General features: G+C 40.8%; 1 protein-coding gene across 1 annotated transcript in view; it reads right to left on the bottom strand.

Annotated features, from left to right (window-relative positions):
• Positions 1-1,287: 1,287 nt before the first annotated feature.
• The window catches only part of LOC127437098 (protein MON2 homolog), a 60,496-nt gene continuing 43,226 nt past the window's right edge, over positions 1,288-18,557 (bottom strand). Inside the window, exons 21-34 of the mRNA XM_051691763.1 lie at positions 18,159-18,269; positions 17,197-17,372; positions 16,896-17,058; positions 15,323-15,616; positions 14,810-15,008; positions 14,072-14,706; positions 13,482-13,625; positions 8,404-8,532; positions 7,909-8,099; positions 7,757-7,817; positions 5,757-5,880; positions 5,191-5,398; positions 3,469-3,551; positions 1,288-3,129 (exon numbers count right to left, since the gene is read on the bottom strand). Coding sequence (XP_051547723.1) covers positions 2,966-3,129; positions 3,469-3,551; positions 5,191-5,398; positions 5,757-5,880; positions 7,757-7,817; positions 7,909-8,099; positions 8,404-8,532; positions 13,482-13,625; positions 14,072-14,706; positions 14,810-15,008; positions 15,323-15,616; positions 16,896-17,058; positions 17,197-17,372; positions 18,159-18,269 — 2,682 coding nt within the window. The 3' untranslated portion in view covers positions 1,288-2,965. The remainder of the gene's footprint in view (positions 3,130-3,468; positions 3,552-5,190; positions 5,399-5,756; positions 5,881-7,756; positions 7,818-7,908; positions 8,100-8,403; positions 8,533-13,481; positions 13,626-14,071; positions 14,707-14,809; positions 15,009-15,322; positions 15,617-16,895; positions 17,059-17,196; positions 17,373-18,158; positions 18,270-18,557) is intronic.

Genomic DNA, 18,557 nt, shown 5'->3' with positions numbered 1-18,557 from the left:
TTAATACTACAACATAGCACACAGTCATACCTCAAACGTGAATTGTGAAGCCATCGTGTGTTTCAAAAAATGCATGTTGCTAACAAGTTGCTAAATAAGGACTATTAGGGGTTTCCATTTCGGAAGGCAGCTACACTCACATGCTTGTGGTATTTGTAGTCTTTATCAAGCAACTCATTAACAACATGCATTTTTATTTTTTTAAACACAGTTGCTTCACAATTCAAGCTTGAGGTATGACTGTGCAATTTATGTTATAGAATGAAACATCCAAGTATCTTAAGCAATCCCAGCCAAAGGTTACGATAAAATTATCCAACGTAGGGCCTATTTATTACGACAGATGTTGGGGTTTTAATGTTATAAATACGTATTTTCCAAATGTTGCAATGCTGTTTTTATCACGTCCACAAATTACTTCATGTCCTTCAAGGAACCTACTTACCAGATCCAACATGGTAGTTCACGTGCTGTTGTCCACATGTTTTTTTTATTTTTTACCTTACTATGTTATCTTCTAAAGCAAAGGGTGTATGTTTACCACAAACCTTATTTTACTCATAAATCTAAAACTGGCATTATAAAAACCCAAAGGAAACTTTTAAGGGAACCCATGGAGAATTAGCCTTCCGGGTACACACTGACGTCAGGGCTGAACAGACCTACGTCATTCAAATGATCATTTTTACATGCACTTTCCTAAATATTTGAACTATTTGAATCCCAAAACGTTCCGAGAACGTTATGGTATGGTTACAAAAAAATAAAACCTAAAAATAACTTTTCTAGAACATTAGGATAACGTAAAAAAAATATATAACTAAACGGGAACCATTCGCTAACATTATATGTTGGGTTCAATACAATACCGTTAAAATGCTTAAAATTGTCTATTTTTATAATTCATTTGCACTGAGTGGTGTAACATGATGAATGTTATCATAATATCAGACTACAACAGGCTGGAACACGTCAAATCCATTCCTGGTAATGGCGTTAGTACCTCGTGACGTCACGAACGATGGTTCTACCTTAGCGGGGCAGAAAAAGCCACGTCACACCTCTCTTCATAGCAACAGTAATGTGCCATACATGTACTACACACCTCAAGAGCAAAATCAGGTCTCTATTAAAATTAATAACCCCACCCGTCAGGTTCCCGAGGGAAATATATGCATTTCTGCAGTGCTCGACAGAAAAACACAGTTTTTAGAGGGAGACTAGGGCATATGACCAGACTCCATACACTTACTACTCAAATGTTCATTGCAGTAAAATAAAAATAAAAAGTAAAACAGCAATTTGTCTTTAAGCAACATACGTTTATTTCATTTAAATCAGACTTACCATGGAGTACACATTTGCACAGCTCTACAACTCTCAAAATAATGACTTTATCACACACACACATATGAATATATAAAACATAAAGCATCATATTTTCCAGAAGATTTGGATTCCAAAGCGAATGAGAAGAGAGTGACCAGCACTGGCAAGGGAGTAGCTTGCGCAGTCATCTCCATAACGGGCAATGTCGCATCCCAACCAACAGCACAAACTACTACCTCAGCCAGTACACGGCAAAACGGCTTTGAGAAGCCGAAAAAGCGTCCGAAATCGCATCCGAATGAAAAGAACTCCAGGAATCCTCGTGCTTAACTGATGCGCGCAGAGAGTACGAGGTGAATGCATGTAGTACTCTCGTGAGCGCGCTACACTCCCTTTAGCTGCGTCGCTATAGGCTGGGAGAACAGCCAATGGGGTGTCACAGGGACACCGCCCACGTCGCGCACACCCACTTCGAGGCCACGCCCCCAGCTGACACGAGCTTGTGAGCGTGTGAGTTTGAATGAGGCGATTTCTGATTGTCGTATGCGCTGTAGAAACCTACAACCAGGACATTGAGACATTTCTAATCTTAAATAGGAAATCAAGTTGGCATATAACACATTTTAGTTTCTTGACACTAAGAAGAAAGCATGACTCGAAGTTAATTTTAATTAGACGTGTAGCCTAGTGAATTTAAAGGGACAGTTCCCACAAAAATGAAAATTCTCTCATCGTTTAGTCCCAGATGTGTGACTTTCTTTCTTCTGCAGAACACAAATGAAGATTTTTAGAAGAATATCTCAGCTCTGTAGGTCTATATAATGCAAGTGAATGGGTGCCAAAACTTTGAAGCTTCAAAAAGCACATAAAGGCAGCATAAAAGTAATCCAGTGATTAAACCCATGTCTTCTGAAGTGATATGACAGGTGTGGGTGACAAACAGATCAATATTTAAGTCCTTTTTAGCCTCATTAGTCTGCATTCAGCGCTTCAACTTTGATATATTTTCATATTTGAATGTGCATGTAATACTGACCAGCATTGGAGCTATTTGGATGTAGTCAATGCAAAGCAAGATATTTAATTAATAACCAGAGAAGCAATCCGTTTGATGTTTATAGAACTGTACCATTTATTATTGTAAAATGCGACTAAAGATGACATGAAATGTTACAGTAAGATCTTGCATAAAATTCAATGTTGAAAAAATTTCACACTCACTCCCTCCCTCCCTCCCTCACTCACTCCCTCACTCACTCCCTCACACCATGTATTTATTCAAATTTTTTTCCTGTTCACTCATTTTAAATCCCTTTTGGATTTGAACTCATTTTCCATCCAAATGCGGAATTCTTAATTACATCGTTAACACTATCACCAAACACTGTACATGGGGGGGGGCGGGGGGAATGAAAAAACCATAAAAACAACAAACACTGCAAATTTAATGTTGCAGTTAATGCATCGTTAAAGTCGGCCAATAAGAGTCTCCTGTCAGCTCTAGAACGATGGGATCTGGAGCCGTCAGCCGACGGTTACCATGACGTTTGCCTTGGCGATGGGGGTGAATCTCAGTCCTCACACGTGCGTATGAAACAGTCACATTCATGTTTGCGGTGGAATAAAAAACATTCAGTCACGATTCGCCGTTCTGCACTTTGGAGACAGGCGGCTGCATGAAGTCTTTGAAGGGCCCCAGGGCGTCTTTGAGGGCAGAGCTTACTTTAGGAGACGAGCAGGTGATGCATTCCACCAGCGTCGGGTACAGCGCGATCACCTGAGCCCAAACGTTACCGTCCACTAACGACCAGAGAGAGAAATATAGCGAAAATTAGCAAAAACAACACACCATTGGCTGCGTCTCTAAACTTAGTGTGCTTCCTAACTAGACAGAATTATTTGGGCATGATAGGCACATATTTTTTATTCTGCTGTTTAAATGCACCTATGTTGTGCAAAAATACTGTCTAGGTGGGCAGCTTGCTAGATTTGAAGACACAGCGGGTGACTACTTCTGACTGAATATAAATGTCTTAAAGTTGCAAACACGTTTCACGTTTCTTTTATGTAAATGCAAAACTTCATAGCTGTTTTCACACAGCTTCATTTAATCACAGTTCAGGGACAAACACATCTCACCGTTCTCTGGTTGAGTCTTTTTAAGGGAATCCATGAGTGTGCTGATGGCCTTTAACACAAAGATGATCTCAGTCACTTGTTGCCTTGAGGATAAAAAAACAATAAAAAAAAATGAAAACAACTTAGAATCAGTTGATGTAAATGTTTTATCCTTGCATGTATACTCATGACTCATGTACTCACATTCATTAAAAAAAAAAACATCGTTACTGTATTACTGTAATGTGAATTTTGACATATAAGAGGTCATTGTTCTATAACAACAAACTGTAAGTTTCAGAACTGAAAACTTCCTCCTTAATAGAAAAAAGATCATTTATTTAAACCAGGCTGTTGAAACGGAATTTGTGGAACTTGTGACGTCACAAGGACCAAATACATCTGCATATGACTGCTTCTTCAGCAAGACATCAACGCCTATTTTTCGTCATTGCACCTTTGGCCCCGCCCACTTGTGCTCAGACAGTCACACAGGTGAAGAGGAGAGAGGACCGGTCATGAGAGATTCAACTACACTTTTAAGCAGACTTACACAGGACACCTTCATGTGCCTATCTGGATTTAAATGTTTTTTACATAAACATGCACTAGACGAACAGCTTTGACCGTTATCATTAATCTCACGCCGCTTTTAAATTATGCAATGTCAAGTTGGGACTCTAAAAAGGAGACCCCCATCCTGTTTCATCTTGCTGTTGTACTGTTTTGAAGGCATCCTGGACCATTTTTAAACCCATCTGTGCTATTTTTAGTTTTAAGTCTTTTGTGCACATGCACTAGATGGACATCTTTGATCATTTTGATGCATTTCCAGCGATGTATGCTACCATTTAAGAGCGGTACAAGCACGACTTTCTCATTCTGCTGCTGTCAATGACTGTGAAAACAAACACGGAAGATGTGAGATGTCGCTCCGGTGAAGACCAGCATCTTTGCTTTAGCCTGTTGAAGCCGATTGAAACACTCAACATCAGCGTATACTGTATTACATTTGCATATTCAGAAAAGTTTTTGCGTGGATTGTATGTTTTCGTCTGATATCAGAGTGGATTGCTTGTGAACCAGTCACAATATGATTCAAGCTTTGCAAATGAACTGCTATTGAAAGATGTGGCAGTTAAACACTACCAGACCCGTGAGTAAACAGTTTCATTAACAAATGTTTTCAATGTCATAACTGTTTTATATTTGCTGTGCTTGAGTGAACATTTTGATACATTCAGATGAAATGTGTTTGGTGTACGTTATGTGTTAACCCTGAAATTTAGTTTTATAAATTATAATGTGAAGCTTGTTCATTTTCTTCCGATTGCATTTTAAATATAGTTGCATATAAGGGGTTGCACGATGTTAGCCAATCAGAACAGTGGGCGTTTACACTGAAGTCTTAAAGGGCCGGACATCTTAAAACAGAGCATTTCAGACAGTTTTAGTGCAAACAAATAAATATAAATCATTTACTAACATTGATAATAAAATAAAGAGTACAGTATGTAAAGACCCCTTTAATGTCAAGTGGTAAAACCATCAAGTAAATGGTATTAAAATACTTTCCTTCCATACTGAATACACAAGTGTCTGTTAGTCAGTCTATTACAGTAATGTGAATCATCATTGGCAATAATGGCAATTACACGTAACAGTAATGAGAAAGATTTGTCACAACTGACTCATTTAAGAGTGTTTTGGAACATTTGATGAGCAGCGCCCGCGTGTGTTCACCTGGGCAGCGGGCAGCATCCACTGAGTCTCTCGTCCTCCACGTATCGTCGCAGCACGTCCTGCGCTCTCTGTAACAGCACTGATAGCGCCATTCGCGAGATGTAGCCCTCCTGCGGCGTCGATACCTTATTACTGAATGAGAACTGCAGGAGCGTTTCGAAACACACCTTGGAGAACTCCTCTCGCATACGGATGTCCATCTCAGCCTCTGTACGGGGACGAGAGGAGACACAAATTCTTGTTCACATTACTTTTTGTGATCTCTATGTAGGTGGTTCAACAAGATTTGTTAAGTATTGTTAAAACATTATTTGTATCATCTTTCTGGGCAAATACAGTTTAATTTCTTGAGAAACTTGTTAGAATGTTTCATGTTGTCTTTAAACATATATTTAACTAGAGACAAGTGAAATGACATGTCAGGCAACAGTATAATGATATACCACTTCCATAAATACTGTTAAATTGCTTGTAGCTGTACATAAACACACAGACCTCTCAAATTGTAAGAACATGTGTCACACTCCCAAATCAGGTAATGACTTTAATATTTCTTCACTCTGTACCTGTGAATGATGATGACTGGGAGTGTATTGATCCTTTATTGAGCATTCTCATGATCCGACCCACAAAATCTTTGGGAATGAAGTTGGCAAAAGGTAAAATCTCAGTGCTGATCAAATGCACCACCTACAGGACAAAAAAAGAAATTCATTAACGCAAAGGCTCTGCAAACTCTGTAAATAAAGCAGGATGATATATCATTTATTTATACACTAAAAATATATTTTAGTTAGGATCACTACTTTATTTTAAGAATGTGAAATGTCAGAATAATAGTAGAGAGAATGATTTATTTCAGCTTTTATTTCTTTCATCACATTCCCAGTGGGTCAGAAGTTTACATGCACTTTGTTAGTATTTGGTAGCATTGCCTTTAAATTGTTTAACTTGGGTCACACATTTTGGGTAGCCTTCCACAAGCTTCTCACAATAAGTTGCTGGAATTTTGTCCCATTCCTCCAGACAGAACTGGTGTAACTGAGTCAGGTTTGTAGACATCCTCGCTTTTTCAGTTCTGCCCACAAATGTTCTATCGGATTGAGGTCAGGGCTTTGTGATCACCACTCCAATACCTTGACTTTGTTGTCCTTAAGACATTTTGCCACAACTTTGGAGGTATGCTTGGGGTCATCATCCATTTGGAAGACCCATTTGCGACCGAGCTTTAACTTCCTGGCTGATATCTTGAGATGTTGCTTCAATATATCCACATAAATTTCCTTCCTCATGATGCCATCTATTTTGTGAAGTGCACCAGTCCCTCCTGCAGCAAAGCACCCCCACAACATGATGCTGCCACCCCCATGCTTCACGGTTGGGATGATGTTCTTCAGCTTGCAGGCCTCACCATTTTTCCTCCAAACATCTGGCACCAACAATCATCCATGCGATTATCTAATCAGCCAATCATGTAGCAGCAGTGCATCGCTTCAGGTAATGTTCACATCAACCATCAGAATGGGGAAAAATTTGATCTCAGTGATTTGGACCGTGGCATGATTGTTGGTGCCAGATGGGCTGGTTTGAGTATTTCTGGGATTTTCACACACAACAGTCTCTAGAATTTTCTCCGAATGGTGCCAAAAACTAAAAACATCCAGTGAGCGGCAGTTCTGCAGACGGAAACACCTTGTTGATGAGAGAGGTCAACAGAGAATGACCAGACTGGTTTGAAATGACAAAGTCTACCATAACTCAGATAACCGCTCTGTACAATTGGTGCTGTTTTGGCATCATGAGGGGGACCTACAGAATATTAGGCAGGTGCTTTTAATGTTGTAGCTGATCGGTGTATATTTTTGCATTTTTTTTATTTTATTTTTTTATGCATTATGTTAATACATTTTTTGCAAATGTCTTTTATATATTGATTTTACTGTTTTAGCATTGTCCCGGAACCAGGCTTTTAATATTAAACTATGAAAATACATTATAAAAATACAAATTATTGCATGTTTAAACTATTATCATCCAAACAAAGGGTGAAATAGACAGAAACCGTTTCAGTATTTTCTAACTGTATTTTTTAGTTTCGTAAAAGCAGGTTTTAGGACGTTTTTTTTTCCTTCAATTTCTTTCCCCAAAGGTGCTATAAACAAAAAATATTATTTTTATAAACAACTGTATGCATAAAACACAACTGAATGATAGAAAATACGATTGAATGCACATCATTTCTGTATTTAAATAAACATATATTTAAGCACATTTGTACTAAAAATCACCTAAAAATATGTGAAAATGTGCAGAATATGTGCATTATCCATTGACAAAGCTGTCGGTAGATTGGTCGGCCAATTAGGCATATTTATCGTTCGATAATCTCAAAATGGACAAATACCATCGGATTAATCGTCCTGTCTGATGTATCAATTTATAGCTATTTTAAAATCTAGTTTAAACAGCATTTATCAGCAATAATTCTGGATTTCCAATTCTGTATCTATATGAGTTTGTTTCACTATGCAGTAATATCTGAGTATCTAGATGAACATGAAATTACCTCAACATCTACAGCTTCATTCTTCTGGAACTCTTGAATGGACAGATTATCAGGAGGTGTGCTGAGAAACACGAGAGCAAGAGAAATTTAGATTTACAGAGGATATTTTTATGTATCATGACGTCATATTGAGATCTGTAAATGTCGGGCACCTTTTAGTAAACAGGAAGTCCTCAAAGGCGTTCGCCAGCTCTGGCCACATGGTGTCAAATTTGCCTGAGGATGCTTGTTGCCGGGCAACAGGGAGTCCAATGGAAAGCACTTTGAGTAGCGAGGAGACGGCGAGTTTGCAAGTGCTCTCAGCAGGACAGGCGTATTTCAAACCCAGAGGAATCCTCAGAGTCTAAAGAGACAAGGACAGGATTCATTTCTTTGAACAATTAATGTGTTTAATGTGCACTTTCCTCTGCTTTTAAACATGCACTGATAAGCCTGTTGCTTAGCAAACAACAATTCATTGGATGACCGTGATGCTCAAAATGGTGCAAAAACACAAATGGTGGCATGACATAAACATCCATTTTCCCTTAAACATTCATGTAAATTTTAACCAAAAATCTTGATTAAAGCTGTGAATAAATAAAGCTGCCCTTTTATAATTGTTGAGGTTAGTCAGCTTTATAAATGTCATCAACATAGCTGAATACCTTGATAATGTTCTGAAGGACTTTCTCGTTAATAATGGCTTTATGACACGCCGTTTTATGATACAAATCCACAACCACCTCCAAAGATCGCTCCGCAAACGGCACATAGTTTAAGGCAACCCACTCCGCCTGAAATAAAGAGAGAAATAAAGAAAACCTTTAACCACTTCAACACTGATTATTCTTCCATAACATTTTATTGAAATGTTCAAACATAGTCTGATGCTGACCGTATCATTTGATAAATACTGCTGTGAACAGCAATTACAGGAGCCAAATACACAACAACACAAAAGCAACATAAGAGTGAGAACATTTGTTTGGTCACAGCACCCCTAGTGGTGAATTTAGGAAAACAAGTAGAGGGCTACTCAACTTCGGAAAGGTCAAGGGCTGCAAAGCTGGATCCCTGTACCCTTGAGGGCCGCATTCATAATTTTAATGATTATATATATATAGATATTTACAATTATAGGTTAACATTTTTATAGGAAGAATGTTGGAATGATAGTTAACAGGATAGTTCACCTAAAAATGAAAATGTTCTCACCTTCAAGCCATCCCAGATGTGTATAACAATATTTAAGTTCTTGACTTTTTTACTATAAATCTCCACTTTCACTTTCAGATGTAAAAATTGAAACTAAACAGGCACCACGTGTGGCGTACAGATGTGAAAGTGAAAGTGGAGATTTATAGTAAAAAAGGACTTAAATATTGATCTGTTTTTCACCCACTCCTATTATATCACTTCTGAAGACAGAGATTTAACCACTGGAGTCTTATATATTACTTTTATGCTGCCTTTATGTGCTTTTTGGAGCTTCAAAGTTCTGGACACCATTGTATGGACTTGCATTGTATGGACCTACAGAGCTGAGATATTCTTAAAATCTTTATTTGTGTTCTGCAGAAGAAAGAAAGTCATACACATCTGTGATGGCATGAGGGTGAGTAAATAATGAGAGAATTTTCATTCTTGGGTGAACTATCCCTTTTAGTAATTATTTTAATCATAAGAGTTGTAACCGTTCGATTTTCTGATATAGATCAGTTCTGTTGTCACTGTGATGACACCATGAGTGTTCAACATCACATACACCAGAGATGTGTTCAAAAACAAGAGTGATTTATCCAAAATTAGCACCAAAAATCCTTCAGTGAAGTCATAAAGATTTGTTCACCCCCAGTGTTTTGCACCAAAGTAGATCACTAAAAAGCATTCGCGTGAAGGCGTCTCAATGCTGTCACTGCAGGAAAAACTGTTATTTTTTCCTGTAAATACTGTTGTCATGACGAGTACATATCTCTGATGAGCTATTTAAGGGATTGGACAGATTCATGGTGTGTTGTGTAACTCTCAAGTGAGATTGTGAGCGCGCATGTTTGATTGACAGACTGCGTGTGAGCGCACATGTACTGTGTATGAACGTGCGCGCAGACCGACCGCCACTCTCATAACATCAGCCATGTTCAGATATTATTTGTTGTTTTTATGTATCTATTTGTATAACATCCTCTTGCAGTTGAATTCCCTCTCTAACTTGATTCAGCAATGTAGAGAACTAGCGTAAATCCTCATGAAAATGGACACCTCACAATTCATACAGATTTGATAGGCTGCCGATAAACATATTTCTGATGATTATATCATAATACGGGCCGCAAAAGATTGCTCGAGGGCCACGTGTTGAGTAGCGCTGCTCTAAAGGGTCCTTTGCATCACTATGATCAAGGACCGGATCCATTATCAGATTGAAGTCTCCGCCCAAAACCATATCATGAAGGATCCCAGCTGCTTATAAACACAACAATCCCAACTAGCATGCATGCTCACGAGAAATCCAACGGTCCACGCACGCTCACGAGAAATCCAACGGTCCACGCACGCTCACGAGAAATCCAACGGTCCACGCATGCTCATGAGAAATCCAACGGTCCACGCACGCTCACGAGAAATCCAACGGTCCACGCACGCTCACGAGAAATCTATGAGATGGCACCACGAGGCGCCGTTCACCCGCAGAACGCAGGCTTCTGGTGGGCACATAAGTCTGAAGTAGTGAGTTTAGATAGTGGGGTGCAGAGCTAATGGTTGTTCTGTAAGCAAGCATCAATGCCTTGAAGTTAACGTGAGCAACCTCTGGCAGCCAGTGTAATTTGATTAAGAGAGGAGTGACGTGTGCTCTCTTGGGCTCGTTGAAGACCACTCCCGCTGCCACATTCTGGATCAGTTGCAGAGGTTTGACAGTACATTCTGGAAGGCCTGTCAGAAGAACATTGCAATAGTACAGCCAGGATAGAACAAGAGCTTAGACGAGGAGTTGTGTAGCATTCTCCGATAGGAAGGGCCTGATCTTCCTTATGTTATACAAGGCAACTCTGCATGATCGGGCAGTCCTTGCGATGTGGTCTGTGAAGTTCAACTGATCGTCAAACACAACTCAGAGATTTCTGGCTGTCCAGGATGGTGTAATCGTTGACGAGTCTAGCAGAATGGTGAAGTTGTGATGAATTGCTCGGCTCACTGGAAGCACAAGCAGCTCTGTCTTAGCAAGGTTGAGTTGGAGGTGGTGATCTTTCATCCAACACGAAATGTCTGCTAGGCAGGCTGAGACTCGGGCTGCTACCGTCATATCTTCAGGCTAGAATGAGAGGTAGAGTTGTGTGTCATCAGCATAGCAGTGATAGGAAAAGCCATGTGCCTGAATGATGCTCCTAGTGATGATATGTATATGGAGAAGGGGAGCGGTCCAAGCACTGAACCCTGAAGCACCCCGGTAGCTGCATAAATGTTTGGGATCTCCCGAGCTACTTCACGAAGCTCGCTGCCACTATCGACTGGACCTCTGCCATCCTGATCCTGCAAGGCATCCAATGCGTGAGAATATAAGTGCTTTTTAATGTCCCCACAGGCTGACGATTTCGACTTAATGAAGACTATAGCTTGGCGTGGGCATGTAAAAGTCTTGCAACCGTCTTTGATGTCAATTCTCAGCTTAGCAGGAAAAAGCAGTGCGAAGAACACCTTCTGTTGGTGCAGTAATTTCTTACACTCTTCGAATCCGTCCCGCTTCGCTTGAGTCGATCTAGCAAAGTCCAGAAAAACCATGATGTTGTGGTCCTCCCAGCACAACTTGCCTTTATTCCTCGTCGCTCGCAGAACAAAGTCTCTGTCAGCCGACCGCAAGAATCTTGCCAGGATAGATCGGGGTCTGTCACCCGCCTGGGAAGCTGACCAAAAACTCTGTGGGCATGCTCAATTTTGAGCTGGCGGTCCGCTGTGTTGATCAAATTCGGAATAAGCCCGTCCAAAAACTTCACCATATCTTCTTGACCTTCCTTTCCCTCTGGAATTCCAACGAAACAAACATTATTACACCTGTTCCGATTTTCCATATCCTCTCAATTTTCCCACAAGCGTTGGTAGCAGGCGGGTTAGCCTGTAGCTCTCTTTCGTCCGACTCTCTTTCGTTTTTCAACATCGTCCATTCTTGTGATCAGGGTGGAAAGTTTCACCTCCATCGATGTGATCACTCAACATATTTCTGCGAGGCCCTCCAAGTCGGTCGAGATTTTCGTTAGCACTGCATAAATGTTCGAGATATTCCGAAATGTACAAAGTTCTGCGTAATTATGCAAAATGGTTTTGTTGAGATGCAATTTAACCTCAGGTTGAGAGTGCACTGCATTGTAGGATACATCATAGTGCTCATTTTCGCAAAAGTAGAAACTATTCTGTGCTTTCTATAAATACAAAACATTTGTAAGTTGTGCAGAGTATACATATTGTTAAGTGCAACAAAAGTAAGAGTTGTATGCAATTCTGAACACAGAAAAAGCTATAGCACAAAATTCAAAAGTGAAAAATGCTAAAACATATGCAAAAATATGAAACATTGGTGGTGCTAGAGGGTTAGAGATAAAGACCCCAAAATTGGCATTACTGAAGTTTAGACCTACCTCTACATGTGTGCCAAATTTCAAAACTTTACAACATACTGTTCTCGGGTATTTCCATGGAATAACAGCAACAAATAGGTGTTTAATGCAACACTTGAGTGTTGTTTATTTGCCATTTTGAGTCACATTAATTAATGAATGTGGCTGATGGAAAAGAATGGCGAAAAACAGATGAATAAGAATATGAAAGAGAAGTTTGTCTTTAAGAGTTAAGTGGAGCTGAGAGGGAAGTATAGAAAAAGATAGAGGAAACAGTGGAAAACAGTGAGAGTGAGGAGGAACTCACAGTTGGATCTACAGTAGATCCGTATCAAGAACAAGAGAAGACTAATTTCCTCGCCTGATGTAATAAATTAATAAATAAATTATCCAAAGTGTCTAAAGGACTGGTGGGTGATATAAGCAACAACAAAAAAATCAAGATACTCTTAAAAAGTTTGGTCAAAAACTATTTATATTCAAAAATACACATTTATATTGAAAAACAAGATTGGAATGCCCATTCCATACTACGTGGAATAGTTTTCCACTATTATGACCGAAACACATTATTTAAAAATTTCCAATGGTAGAAAAGTGTCTGTTGGTTCATAGTTACAACCAATATATCGTCCACCCATAGTTTAAAACTGTAATTAAAATCGTTAAAATATTTGCCAGAGTAAAAAGAGACAAATACATGAATGAGAAAGGAAACTGTTTTGTCTTAAGTAATTAAACATGACTAAAAGTGTCAAACATCTTCCAAGACATCAGAGAAAGAAGAAATGAGCCACTGAAACTAATTCTAAAGACCAAAACTATTCAAGAAAAGCAACTGAAATATTGTAATCCAAGAACCACAAACAAGACAAGACAAAAGGACAAAAGATACTGCAGTAAACCCAGCAAAACTGAAACAATCTTGGTCAGCAAAGGTCCAAAACACTCCCAACTCCCTGAACAAGCAGATCTGGAGACTGACACACAAATGAATGTTGTGTGATTTTAGGATCAGAAAATGACATTGATCGAGACAAACAGCAGGAAACCAAACCAAACAAAACAAAATCCAAGAGCTTCATATCACAAAATGAAATGACGCTCATCTGAGGTAGAAAACAGAAGAAACTCACCTGGTTGTATTTGGCATTGGCCACATGTTTGGTCTCCATTTTCCCGTACTGAGGAGGTTTACAGGAAAACTCCACGAAGAGCAGTAGCTGTTCAAAGATGACAGGATACATCACCTGTAGATTCTCAGAACCCACACAAATCGCCTGAAATAAAAATGCAGACAAAGTGTCAATTAAGGCCAAAGCATACTTGGGTTGTCAAATGCGTGACACAAATTTTGTAATCAGCACAGTCTGTGCGAACTGTCCGCTTGTGGCCCAGATTTTCTCGACACGCAGGCAGTTTTCGTCTGTGCATATCGTCGGCTTATGTGCATGCCGTTGACTGTAATAAAAGAGTATCACAAAGCTGTCATTGTGCGCATGCTTCTAACGCTTCCGTATTCACTTCTGGTCAAAAGAGTATACTTTGAAAGGCTGAGTGCAGGACTGTTCGCAAGATGACCCGGAACGCAGAAAAACTAAGTACACCAAAGCCTTTAGTCTCTCTAAAGTATCTCTAAAAATGTAACGGGCCTTCTCAACTCAATTCTTAATGCCGTACAATGCCAGTAGCACTTGTTTCACTTCATTTTTAACGCACTACATACCTTCTGTAAGACGTCGAGGGCAGTCAGCACAGCTTCCTGTAGACTAGTGAGCACCGCCTCAGTGTAAGAGGGCAAGATGAACGGCGAAGCGTCAGAGCTTATGGGGACCGACACAGCCCCATGCAGTATCACCCCTAGCTTCTTTAGATCATCCATGCTAAAACCTCCCGCGATGTGCTGGTACAACGCTGGAAAAATCTGTATTAACGCCGTCAGGAAAGGCTGACTGGGTATAAATGCTAGCTTATCAGTTCCACCACTAGGGGGCCGCGTGCACTCTGTGCCTATCAAGTACCACGTGTTCCAGGCTGACCACCAGAGGGCACAGTCATCCTGCTCCTCTCCAGGGGGCGGAAGCTGAAGTTGGGCAACGTAGCGCTGGGCAAGTCGCTCTGCGAGGGAATCAGATCGCACTAGGGGTCTTCCCGGCCCGGTGATTTGGAGAGATTCCAGAAGGACAGGGGGAATGTCCACAGCGCCAAGGGCGTCTGGTTTATCCAAATCTTTAACGGGTGTGACTAGCTGTAGGATCTCCTGGAAGCTCTTGAGGGCTGCAAGGGAAACTTCGTTGTTCTTGCTGAGGGCCGCGGACTGGATGTGATCCAACAGAACTTCCCAGGCTTTGAAGAAGTCACCTGTCAGGGACACATTGGGGGGAAAGCAACAATCTTACATCTAGAACCAAGTTCTGAAATCTGTCTGTGAGAAGTCAAGACTCTAAGATCTGTCAACACATACCCAGATTCTGGAGCAAGTATCTCCTAGTGTTGAAGATCCGAGCTACGCCAGCGAGTGTCAGAACCCACGTCTCCGCCCACTGCTTCTCTGCTGTGTCGCGTGAGTGGTGGATGAGGATGTTGCCGCCCCCTGATTCGATCTTCTCCTTGTCGGCTGTGGTGGAGGACTTCCTTACACAGTCCAGCAGAAGAAAAAGAACCTGCAGAAAGGATTTAGTGTTGCACAACATTTTAGCACAATAAAGCATAAGGGGTCACTCAGATCGAATGTGTTCTACAAACAAAAAGCTAGACACTTGTTGCATTCTCAGCCTTGTTACAAGGGGCACTATACCGGACATTACCGTAAACATTTGATCAGTTTTCTCTGTTAGGTCAACTATTGTCATGGCAGGGCAACAGTTTAAAGAGAATCTTGCTGATCTTTAAACATGTATATAACTAGCTTCCAGTATAGACATCTGTTTTAGTGCCATAAGCATTTTGAACAAACTGATTCAGTCTGATTCACTACCTTCCAAACCACAATGTTCCAGGTTGGTGGTTGTAGCAGCGTTCCATGAGCAGCAATGGTGGAGAACATCGTCTGGCCGGCACTTTTCCTCACGGCCGGGCGCGGGTCAACGCAAAGCTCGCCCAGCTTGGCGTACAGGCACAACCACAGGCAGTCAAAGGGTGGAGCAGGGTGGAACGGTCGGTTCAGAGGTTCACCTTTATCTTGAGCTTGTTTCAAGAGAACAGCTTCCTCTCTCTCCAGCACCTCTGTAATTGTTTCACCTCTTTGGAAGAAGTAGTCTGAGATGTTCCACTGCAGACGGGGAGGGGGAGACTTAAACTATCCACTCATACTTTAATCATTCATCCATACTTCCATCTATCCAATTATCCATCCATAATTATCATTCTTCTATCCATCCATCGAACTATCAACTGTACATCCATCCATCAATTATCCATTCATTCATCCATCCAGTAATCATTTAACCATCCATCCAACGTCCTTCCATCCATTGATCCACCAGTCATCCATCCATCCATCCATCCATCAGTCCAATTATCTATCCATTGACCCACCCATCCACCAATCATCCATCCATCCAACCTTAATTTTACAAATCATCCATCCATCTATCCTTCATTTAACCAATGACCCATCCATCAACCATTCATCCATCCATACCTCAATTCACCAATCATCCATCCATCCACAAATCATCCATCCATCTATCCATCATTCATCCATTCACCCACCTATTCACATATCATCACATAGGCAAAGAGATATACACATACACACATACATATATATATATGTATGATCAGCCATAACATTAAAGCCACCTGCCTAATATTGTGTAGGTTCCCCTTGTGACACCAAAACAGTGCCAACCCGCATCTCAGAATAGGATACTAAAATGATATTCTTCTCAGCACAATTGTACAGAGCGGTTATCTGAGTTACCGTAGACTTTGTCAGTTCGAACCAGTCTGGCCATTCTCTGTTGACCTCTCTCATCAACAAGGCATTTCCGTCCACAGAACTGCTGCTCACTGGATGTTTTTTGTTTTTGGCACCATTCGGAGTAAATTCTAGAGACTGTTGTGTGTGAAAATCCCAGGAGATCAGCAGTTACAGAAATACTCAAACCAGCCCATCTGGCACCAACAATCATGCCATGGTCCAAATCACTGAGATAAAAAATGTTCCTCATTCTGATGGATGATGTGAACATTAACTGAAGCTCCTGACCCATATCTGCTTGATTACATATACATGATTGACTGATTAGATAATCGTATGGATGATTGTTGGTGCCAGACGGGCTGGTAAGAGTATTTCTGTAACTGCTGATCTCCTGGGATTTACACACACAACAGACTCTAGAATTTGCACCGAATGGTGCCAAAAACAAAAAACATCCAGTGAAGGGCAGTTAGTCTACGGTAACTCAGATAAACCGCTCTGTACAATTGTGGTGAGAAGAATACCATCTCAGAATGCTATTATGAATGATATATATATGAAATGAATAAAACCTTCAACATAATTCTATGCCATCATAAATATCGATACATAAACATCTCACCAGCAGGCCTATGGACGTCAGGCTGATATTCAACTCTTGGTTTTGAAGACCAAAGCTTCCGGCTACATCCACCACAATCTGGAGGCACATGCAAGGCATTGTGGGTAGGAAGTCAGTCACCACCAACTGCAGGCACTGGAAAGCTGTTCGGATGAGTGATTCACTAAAGAAGAAAAAGACGAGTTCATGACACATTAGACACTTCAAGGCCAATAAACCAAATGTGAGTTTAAGAATTTACTGAAGGCAGTACATTCAATGTTTCTTTCAAGAACCATTTTAGCGAGTCTGTGTGTCTCACCCCTGGTCATTGCGGATGGCTCCAATGACACCCAGCACCAGAGGCCAGCCCGGGCCGAGACCATCTCCCTGGTTCTGTAGAATTTGAAGGACACACTCCAGTTGTTTCTGTCGTATGTCTGTGTGAAGCACGTTTGAAAGCTCCTTCAGAGGATTCAAAAGCAGCAACTGCAGTCTCTGAAGATGAAAGATGATTGGTTCAATATGTTACAGCACCGTACAATCACTAAGCAAGATTTGTTTCAACTTTAATTCTACGTCAATTAAACTTTTAAGGTGCCTACACATCTGGCATCAATTAACCAATGACAATTTCAGAGAGGCGTGTCAAGTTGGGCTTTCGGAAAATCCAATTCGCTGACCTGGCTCTAGCCACACCCTCAAAATAGATTGCATTCCTATCTGTCAAACACTCTGCCAGAGCTTTCTCCAGTGTGCTGCATGTTTAAGAATAGATTTTAAGGGGGCCTGGGTAGCTCAGCGAGTATTGATGCTGACTACCACCCCTGGAGTCACGAGTTCGAATCCAGGGTGTGCTGAGTGACTCCAGCCAGGTCTCCTAAGCAACCAAATTGGCCCGGTTGCTAGGGAGGGTGTGGGGTACATGGGGTAACCTCCTCGTGGTTGTGATTAGTGGTTCTCGCTCTCAATGGGGCGTGTGGTAAGTTGTGCATGGATCGCGGAGAGTAGCATGAGCCTCCACATGCTGTGAGTCTCCGCGGTGTCATGCACAATGAGTCACGTGATAAGATGCACGGATTGACGGTCTCAGAAGCGGAGGCAACTGAGACTTGTCCTCCGCCACCCGGATTAAGGTGAGTCACTACGCCACACGAAGACCTACTTAGTTGTGGGAATTGGGCATTCCAAACTGGGAGAAAGGGGATAAAATAAAAAATAAAAAAATAAGAACAGATTTTAAAATCACACTACTTTCCGATCAGGTCAGATCAGAATTATTACCTGGTTTTGGGACAGTGGCGGATCATGTTTGTAAGACAGTCCGGCTTTAATCAGAGCTGTGATGGCCTCCGCGCCCCACTCCCTCATACGACTATTTGGATGCTGACAGACCTAAGAAAATAATGTCACAATGCAAAAAAGCCTTAAATATTCCCAAAAATGGACATTATCTTTATGTAAAATATAAATTCTTATTTCTTTCTTTGATTTTGTGGTGAAATATGACCTGGACAAAATGTAAAATCACAAATGGAGGGTGATACATATGATACAAAAGAAAGAAAATAGGCAAAGCAATGCAATACAGAACTAAAAAATACTTATGCAAATTTAAGCATTAAGTATCCATAAATGATGCAAATGTCTCAGCAAAATGTTTCGCACTGATTTGTAAAATCA

The sequence above is a fragment of the Myxocyprinus asiaticus genome, chromosome 48 (assembly GCF_019703515.2).
Source record: "Myxocyprinus asiaticus isolate MX2 ecotype Aquarium Trade chromosome 48, UBuf_Myxa_2, whole genome shotgun sequence".
Lineage (NCBI taxonomy): Eukaryota > Metazoa > Chordata > Actinopteri > Cypriniformes > Catostomidae > Myxocyprinus > Myxocyprinus asiaticus.
This window is presented reverse-complemented; position numbering and strand designations above follow the sequence as displayed.